The sequence below is a fragment of the Agrilus planipennis genome, unplaced genomic scaffold, assembly GCF_000699045.2.
Source record: "Agrilus planipennis isolate EAB-ADULT unplaced genomic scaffold, Apla_2.0 scaffold498, whole genome shotgun sequence".
In the NCBI taxonomy this organism is placed as follows: Eukaryota; Metazoa; Arthropoda; class Insecta; order Coleoptera; family Buprestidae; genus Agrilus; species Agrilus planipennis.
The window spans coordinates 1-9,468 of NW_020439306.1; the positions used below are offsets into that span (position 1 = coordinate 1).

Here is a 9,468-nt window from a genome sequence, read left to right on the forward strand (position 1 = left end):
GACAATTTAGTCAATTACGCTACACTCTTACAGATAAAAATGACACTGAAAACATGGAAATCAGAGCATTAGATAGCAAGAAGTATGTTGCTTTATATAAACCTCTAGAGGGTTTTCTATCCCATTTACAGATAACATTTGATATGGCAAAACTATTAGAAAACAATTTAAAGTCAAATCAAAATGATATTGCTGCTAATTCCAATATAGTCACAGCTGTATGTAACCAATTTAATGTTTGCAATGAGAATTTGCATTCTTTTGTCCAAAACTATGAAATAATTGTTAAGCGATCACTTAGACCAGCCCTGAAAGAAAACAATTCTCCAAGTGAAAGTAACGAAGAATTAAATGATATGAAAGCTGAGACAAAGATAAATAAAAATCAAGACGATTCTATAGAAAACTTGGAAGATGAGGAGTATAATTTGTATGTAGGTTATTCAGACGATGAAGAGGACGATTTTAGAACATCAGTTGATTATGTGGATCAAATGCCTATTGAGTATTTGGAGTTAATGTTAACAGAACTGAAAAGGAAACTTGATGAACGGAAAAAATTAAAAGAGAAACGTTTAAATCCTCTACAAGATGGTAAAGATGTGGGACCTAATGTTGGTTGTAATCTGCAAAATTTCGATGTAAATTCATATTCAGAAATATCTTCCATTGAAAGCCAATCAAACTGTAAAATGGATAAAAATGAAGTTGCTGTTTCTGATGTACTTTTGCCACTGGCAACTCCTCCACCACCTCCATTGCCCCAAAAAGTTAATAATTTTTTTTTAATCAATAAATATTCAAATCATAAATCAGGAAAAAAAATGATAATTAGTTTATCTTTAAAGCTGATACGTAGTCTTTTAATAAAATATTTGTTTAGAATTGTGTATGTACGTGATGTAACCTAAACTAAATATTTGTTAACGACTTGACAAAATACCTGCAAATCTGCATGTAGTATGTAGTAAAACGCCAGCTTGGAATTAATATATTTCTAGTATGCTACACCAAAAATTAGCCAAAAACATTATCAGCGAATTGTACCAGTATGAAGACATCTTTAATCATCACGTTGAGACGATTCTGAAATCTCGACTTTTACTGGATGAAGATGCGACTTTACTATTAAGTTATTGGGATGATAGAAGCACTTTAAGAGAAGCTAAATGTACTAATAAGTGGGACGTTATTGCAGGATGTCTGGCAGTAGCGGGTATTATAAGTTCAATTAAATTGCGGATGTATTTTCTCTCGTTGTTAAGTGTTCCCTTTATAAGTAATATGTGGCTTAAAGGATATAGATGCTTAAATCATTATAAAATCAAAAGAGATTTCGAAGCTTTAGTGAAATGCTTAAGTAGCATGCATCAACTGAACAAAACAGCAGTTGATTACTTTTATCAACGTGATGTAGTGTTAGTAAATTACCAGTTCTCAAGTTCTGGAAATTTTATGAATTATTTTTACTGTATTCTGTTGAAGACTTTGGAAGAAATTAAAAAGAATATTTTACTAATAAATAAAACAATACCAGTTGCAGAGCCATATAATATGTATGTGGTAAATTGGGATTTGGAACAATTCAAATTGAATGATTTTAATGATTACAAGAAGACATTACTGCAATTGGAAAAAATGAGTGATTTTTATGTGTTAATGGTCTCAAATTTTCTTAGCTGCATTGGTTTAAGTCTGTGTGTAAACTTATGGCAATGTCCTACATGCAATTTTAGAATTATATTTAAAAAAGTTGTGCCTTCTACATTAAAAAATTTAGAAAACTCAGTTAATGAACTGGTTCGACAATTTAGTCAATTACGCTACACTCTTACAGATAAAAATGACACTGAAAACATGGAAATCAGAGCATTAGATAGCAAGAAGTATGTTGCTTTATATAAACCTCTAGAGGGTTTTCTATCCCATTTACAGATAACATTTGATATGGCAAAACTATTAGAAAACAATTTAAAGTCAAATCAAAATGATATTGCTGCTAATTCCAATATAGTCACAGCTGTATGTAACCAATTTAATGTTTGCAATGAGAATTTGCATTCTTTTGTCCAAAACTATGAAATAATTGTTAAGCGATCACTTAGACCAGCCCTGAAAGAAAACAATTCTCCAAGTGAAAGTAACGAAGAATTAAATGATATGAAAGCTGAGACAAAGATAAATAAAAATCAAGACGATTCTATAGAAAACTTGGAAGATGAGGAGTATAATTTGTATGTAGGTTATTCAGACGATGAAGAGGACGATTTTAGAACATCAGTTGATTATGTGGATCAAATGCCTATTGAGTATTTGGAGTTAATGTTAACAGAACTGAAAAGGAAACTTGATGAACGGAAAAAATTAAAAGAGAAACGTTTAAATCCTCTACAAGATGGTAAAGATGTGGGACCTAATGTTGGTTGTAATCTGCAAAATTTCGATGTAAATTCATATTCAGAAATATCTTCCATTGAAAGCCAATCAAACTGTAAAATGGATAAAAATGAAGTTGCTGTTTCTGATGTACTTTTGCCACTGGCAACTCCTCCACCACCTCCATTGCCCCAAAAAGTTAATAATTTAAAAGATAATGCACAAATAGTTACAACAGCTAATGATACTCAACAACCAGGATTCTTGAATGATATTAAACTTCTTGCTCAACAATTGAATAGAAAAGAAGACACCTTCGGATTTGGAAGTGATTTGTCAGATTCTGATAATGATAACTAAAACNTGGGTTCTTGAATTGTAGTAGCCATTTTAGGGAGGCGTGATCCGTTCTTAAGAGGAACTTTGGTCCATTCAGGAATCTGTGAAAATGTGGGGGGGGGGTTTAACGACACTCAGTAAGTAGCTCTCGAAGTGTGACACAATAATTTCGTTCTGATTCCGAGAGTGTTTTACTAAAGTAACTAATGACTATTTCCTATCCACCTTATACTCGGGATGACACACCACCAAGTCTCACATTACTAGCGTTGGCATCAACGATGAAGGGTTAACTGAACTGTGGGTACGTCAAGATTGGGGCTTCAGATGTTCAAATGTTTTTTGGCGTTCAGGTCTGTCTTGGTATGGGCCAATTTCGTATGGCATCCGTTTTATCGGGGTCGGTTATAATTCCTTCTGATGTTATAACATGGCCTAAGTATCTCACATCTCTTCTAAACATGATGCATTTCTTGGAACTTGGCTTTAATCTTGCGGCTGAGAATTTCTTGAAAACTTCATTCTCCATGGATTGGTGAAGTCTTTCCGGTAGCTGTAGTCAAAATCAGTCTTCTGGCGAAAGGCGAATTTGCCATTCCGATACCATATAAGGGCGAAAGATAGATGCCCCTGCATCGATAACCAATTTAACATTGTGCTGATTTATAGAGCCTTCAATAAATAATGAGTTAGCACCGTCCAGTCTTGAAATGATGACTTCTTCGGGGGCTTCGTGAGGGTGAGTCATCTTGCGCCTCATAAAGTTGGCTGATCTTAATTAACCGATTGTCGTGGTTTAGTTGAGGGGCACACTCGACTTATGTGACCTATTTTTCCGTAAATCACATCAAATCAAACACTTTTGTTTCCATCCTAGCAGTGGCTATCTTGATATTGATTGCACATTCCCTAGTGAGCGACATGACACCTTCTATTGTAATTGCTTGATCGTCGGTTTCTATTTGTCGCGCTCGTACATGACCCTTGGAGGCTTGTTTCGCCGCTTCAAATTCTAGGGCGTGTGACACTGTTTCATCTGGAGTCTTGTAGGGTGCTAATATCAGGACTTGTTGTAGTGCGGCGTCCCTGACTCCATTGATAAATGTTTGTACCGCCAGTTGGTCTATGAATTCTTGAGAGGTAGGCTAGTCTCAAACAATAAAAAAAAGAAAGAGGGCGTACATAGGATTTGCAGAGGAAAGCGCAGGGTCGAGTCGCCTTTAATAAAAATAAGTCACTTCTATGCTCTCCAACGGTTAATTTAGAAATTCGAAAAAGGTTGTTAAAGGTGTATATTTGGAGCACGGTGCTGTATGGCTGCGAAACATGGACAGAAGCGTTTGAAATGTGCTGTAATAGGCGAATTATGAAGATACCGTGGATAGAAAAGGTTAGAAATGAAGGGGTATTAGAAAAAGTAGGAGAGCAGAGGACTCTATAGAGGTCAATAAGAAATAGACGAGATAGGTTAGTAGGACACCTTCTCAGGTATGAAGGTGTAGTCAGAGAGTGAAAGTCAGGGTCAGAGACATATTACAGGCAGAAACGGGAGTTAGGAGGGGCAGAGGTAGACCTAGATTAGATGACTGTTCGCAAATAAGTAGTTAAGGAGGTGGGTTGTTCTAGTTTTAGGAAAATGCGAAGATAGGAAAGAGTGGAGGAGGGGGTCCAATTAGTCTTAGGAGGATGAGGCCAATCTCACGAGACGCTCCACATCGGACGCAATTTGTTGCAGAGTCTCGTTACTTCTTTGGTTGCGTATGTAGATGTTTATTGCAGTATCTCATTTCTAGGCGGTTGACAAGAAGGTGGAAGTCATATTGTTGGGACTCGGGCATTCCTTGGAGTATATCCAGCGCCTCTCCTCGTAAAGAAATTATTAGTACTGTTGCTTTCTCTGAATCAGTCCATAAATTTGCCTCTGCCGCTGTTCCAAACTGCTTCAGATAAACACATCACGAGATTTTTCCATCAAAAGTTGGAAATTTAATTTTTGATGGTTTTGTACCGGAATCTTTAGTTTTTGTAGTAGAGGATAGACTTAGCCTTTCAATTTCTTCTCTCACTTCTTTTCTTATTGCTTCTATGTTCTTGTCCATTATGATTTTCCTTTCTTCTATCTCCTTTTCCATCGTGATTTCCCTTTCTTCTATTTTCTTTTCCATTTCATTTCTAATATCACTTATCTTGTCCTCCATTCTTATATTCATTGCTTCCTGTACTGCTTTCATTTCCTTTTTCATTTCTTCTTGTCCCATTTTCATTTCTTCTTACCCCAACCTCATTTCTTCTTGGCCTTGTTCTATTTTTTGTGTCATTTCTGCCATCATTGCCATTAATGGCTTTGTTTGTTCCTCCAGTTTGCTTTGGTACTTCTGGTTGTAACTTACCTGAAATATTTCGATGTCTTATATAAACTTCAATAACGTCGTATTTGTTCTCTTTTCTTTAAGAGGTTTCCAACGATATGTGACTTGTTAGGATTTTCTTGCAGTCACCGATGAAATTCATCAACGATGTCCGATTCTATCTTCTCACTTCGAGAGCTTTCTAACTTTGTATCACTTTTTAGGATATCTCTTAGCCAATGGTAACTTCCAGAAAATTGGCCGATGAACGCTCTCTTTAATCCTCTTCAGTCTCCTTCTACCCTACACCTGACACCAAATGTCGCGCATTTAAACATATTTTCGAACGATTACTACTTTTATTTAACTATTTTTAGTCTAATTAACATTTCTATTATTGTCACTGCTCGCTCCTTCTTCTTCCCTTTATACCGCTCTGAACTCTCTGACTCGTACTCCTCACTCGATCTCGTGATAACTGTTTATAGAAACTGCACGTTTTCTATAAATTTCCAGTATATACCGCCTAGAATCCTGTCCTTCTTTGCTACTATGTATGTTGGGTTGTCTAAATATATGTGACAATATTTTAAAACCCTGACGTACTGAGACAAGCCTGATCGCGAGCTCTGAGGTCGTACAAATTCGGCTTCACAAATTACGTGAAAAATAACCACCTTCACCTATGTATGGATACTAGACTACCTACAGGGATATCACACTTCACACTTGCCTATGGTCGTTATACTTTTGCTTTTGCTTTCGCAATGAGGGTGGTTCTAACGAATGACGTGTCTATCTTCGTGATGGAAACTATTAATAAATATGTCATCGTACAGGTAGAAATCCATATTTCCGGAACCGCTCACGTAGTATCATCACATAAGCACCAGACCGGCCTCCTACGCGGACACTTATTGATACGAAAATTAAAATAAGAGTGCGACGGATTAACAAGAAGTTTTCCATCACAATTGTAGTTGGTTAGACGAGGTAGGCTAACTTTTGGACCACTTGGTTTAAAATACTGACCTCTTGGATTTAACTACTGTCATGTATATTTAAATATTTAAAAAAGGGGCCAGTTCCTTCACATTTAAATATTGACATTTTTTAAATTTAAATAGATAATACTCATAAAAATCGATTAAAATACTGAATCGGATTCCCCGGATCCAATGCTTTTATCGGATTAAGTTAAGAATGTAAATTTCTTGAATAAAGTGTAGGGAAGTGATCCTACAGGAGCTTCCGGATTATTCTGAAGTACGAAACCATAAGAGAAGTGCACCACAGTTAAAATTGTGAAATATTAAATGTTTAAATACTTTTACTAATATTTTATTTCTAAAATTTTTGTTATCTGCAACTCCGTAGGCAATATGAATCAACGATGCTCATTTNCAATTGCATGTACTAGGCAAATCCACTTCATTTTACATGAATGTAAGAAATTAGAAATTATAAATGAAACAAATTACAGTAGCCATAATAGTTATTACACTTGTTCGTAAACTATTTCCAGATGATGTACCATATTTTATTTCGTCCAACCATCTCGCTATTGTTGTCCGAATTGTGAGTTTTGTTTGTCTGATTTGTTCTGAATCACTATTTGATGCGGACCTGAGATCGGCACAGTGAGAAGAACCTAAATTTTAAAAAAATATTGAACAACAAGGAATACAATTTATTCGATTAGAATTACCCATTTCATATGTTAGTTTCTTATATACTGAAGTGTTCGATTTAATGAAGGCGTTATTAATTAAGATGGTGAAAACAAAAAAAGATGTTACGTCATCAGTTACGTTTATTAATGAGTCAAATAAGAGGTTTATTTAATAGTAACAGAAGACAAGGAAAATGAATACAAAATGGAAAGAAAAACAGCAATAATGGCTGGAAAGTTGGTCAAGCAGGTGACACATGACACATTCAAAAGAATCGCCGTTTTGATGTCTTTGTTACTTCTTCTTGAAGGAATCGTTTCACTTTTCTAATTTGTTCAAAGATATATATAGATTATAGGTAAGGAAAAAGTGATTAAAAAATCTACACAACCCAGGATCCATAGAAGAAACAATGATAAAATTACATTAAACCCCAAAAGCCAAAAACTAAACAATCTAGAAAATATTAAGATGTCAGCCGCAATCGCCGACGAAACGTTTGAATCTAACAGTTCATTTGGACCACGGCCCTTCAGCCCTAATCATACTTCTACTATGGATTCCGGTCAAGAAAACCTACATACCTACTTATCAAAAATACAAATACCAAATTGCCTGACCTTTTCCTGTTATTAATAAAACGTTAAATCTTTGATAGATGTGGGGCACTATAACCATTCTCCAGAAAGGGGGAAATACCAGTCTCTGTCTCTCTTTATTTACCTCATTCTTCCGCTCTTGCAATTCTGTGATACAGACCAATCAAAATTTTAGAAAAAAGGCAACTTCTGGCTGTACGACCCCTTTTGTCTCTCTTACACGTTTCACCCTATACTTAATTTATAGCTAGATAGAGAATGCGCTCTCTATTCTTTATGTTTATGGGCTAGCTATTGTATTTTTAGAGATGAAATCATAAAGCTATAAATGTTTAAAAATTTCAGTAAAGTAATAAACATATTTCAAAATAATTGTAACATAACCCATTAAAGAAAGCATGATTTGGAATGAAATGAAGAATAATGAATTATAATGAGTATATCGGTAATCTGATTGCAAAAATGGAAACGCAGAATTACATGAGCAAGTCAGTTTGTCTTGAAAAATAAGCAAGTACAGAGCTTAACGATTGTCTTATGATATTATTGATCTACCTTGAACCAAAAATGAAAGTGCCGTAGAATGAAGATCTCGCAAGACTCCCATCGGATGCCAAGGATCAACGCTACCATGTACTGAAATGAGTCGAGATATTTCTGGAGTATCAGCTCCATATAAAGCATTTGTTCTTTCCACACCAACACTTAATACTTCTTCATCATATCTAAATTAGATAGAGTAGTATATTGTAAAAGTTTGTTACAAGTTTCGTATCTATTAAAGAAGTTTATCAAATTTCAAGCTCAGCAGAGTGTCGTTGTTGGTGTTTTCAATATTCTTTAATTCGAAACATTACAATTTTTTGTGTGAATTTTTCTTAATTTAAAGATTTAATTTAGAGTTCCAAGTAGTAGCCAGATTTATAAGAAAAAGTATTAGATTTTTTGACGTCGTGTCAGCGGTGAATAATAAAAAAGGAAGGCGTGGTAAGTAAATAAATAAAAAAAAAAATAAGGTTTTTCCCAAATAACCTTTAGCAAATTTTTGAAAAAACGGACAAATGTTTTGCTTTTTTGTCTGCCTCGCGATACTATCCACACTCATAAAGGCGAAACGGTTGTTTCTTTTTCAAAAATTTACTTGTGGTAATTGGAAATGAGTGAAAAACTTTGTTTATGGTAAAAAAGTTAATGTAAACCAATGGAGAGTATAGATAGGAGCAGAAACTACAAAGGGATATCTAATGCACGGTGCATGCCCTTTAAACAATATTTTATACAGCTGCTGGCATGCCACTTTTCATTACCTAATTATTGTTTATGCCAGGTACGGCTTTTGGTAAATTTAAATATTCGAAATAAAAATTCAAAACATTATCACCACCAGCAGGTAACGCTGTATGTAGAAACGTTTTTGTAGAACGCGTTTTCTTTTTCATGGCGTATTTACTGTTACCCTGCTTTCACACAGACGGTTTATTGCCGTTGCCGTGCACGGCAACGGTGCCGTGTATGATAGTAATACGTTGGTTTATATGCAAGCTTTCACACAGCACGGTTTGCTGCCGGAGCAGTACGGAAGGGGGGCGCAATGGCACGGCTCCGGCAAAAATTGTTTTCAGGATCGTTTTTCTCTCTGAATTGCGCAGTTAACAAAAGAAATTATATAGTGTGGCGGATAATAACACCGCTCTATTTAATTTTAAACATATATTTGACTAAACATTATATTGCACCCTTTTGTAAATATTTCTACTCGAATTCTTTTGTATCTGTCTTTCTATTATTATTATTATTCTCTGTGAAAATATTTGGAACAGTGTCTTTATCAAGGTAAAAATCTTACTCGAAGCATCGGTAGAGATTATATAATTAAGAAAAATTTACCTCCTTTCTTAATAATATATCATTGGGGAAGATAATACAAAGGATATATTGAATATGAGCATTTAAATTTTCTCGGATATTTTTGAAGAAACAAGGTTTTGTACAGATATATATTACAATCTTCTTTTATCTCTTATAAGCTAGACAGTGAAAACTTTAATAATTTGATTTCTTTTGGTATCAAAGCGTTACATAACAGAAAGGAAAACCTTTTTCTATTTCTGATAGATTGTTTTCTGATTGATA

The 9,468-nt window shown here is 34.8% G+C and overlaps 1 protein-coding gene across 1 annotated transcript; it reads left to right on the forward strand.

Annotated features, from left to right (window-relative positions):
• The first annotated feature begins 6 nt into the window (after positions 1-6).
• Positions 7-2,736, forward strand: LOC112905668. Its single transcript, XM_025978513.1, has 2 exons — positions 7-750; positions 2,555-2,736. The coding sequence occupies exons 1-2, from the start codon at positions 54-56 to the stop codon at positions 2,734-2,736; spliced, it is 879 nt and encodes a 292-aa protein (XP_025834298.1). The 5' UTR covers positions 7-53.
• The last annotated feature ends 6,732 nt before the right edge of the window (positions 2,737-9,468 follow it).

Excerpts from the sequence above, each read along its gene's own strand:
- LOC112905668 (XM_025978513.1), top strand. The coding sequence starts at position 54 with ATGGAAATCAGAGCATTAGATAGCAAGAAGTATGTTGCTTTATATAAA. Across the intron at positions 751-2,554 it reads GCCACTGGCAACTCCTCCAC|CACCTCCATTGCCCCAAAAA; the intron begins CACCTCCATTGC and ends CAACTCCTCCAC.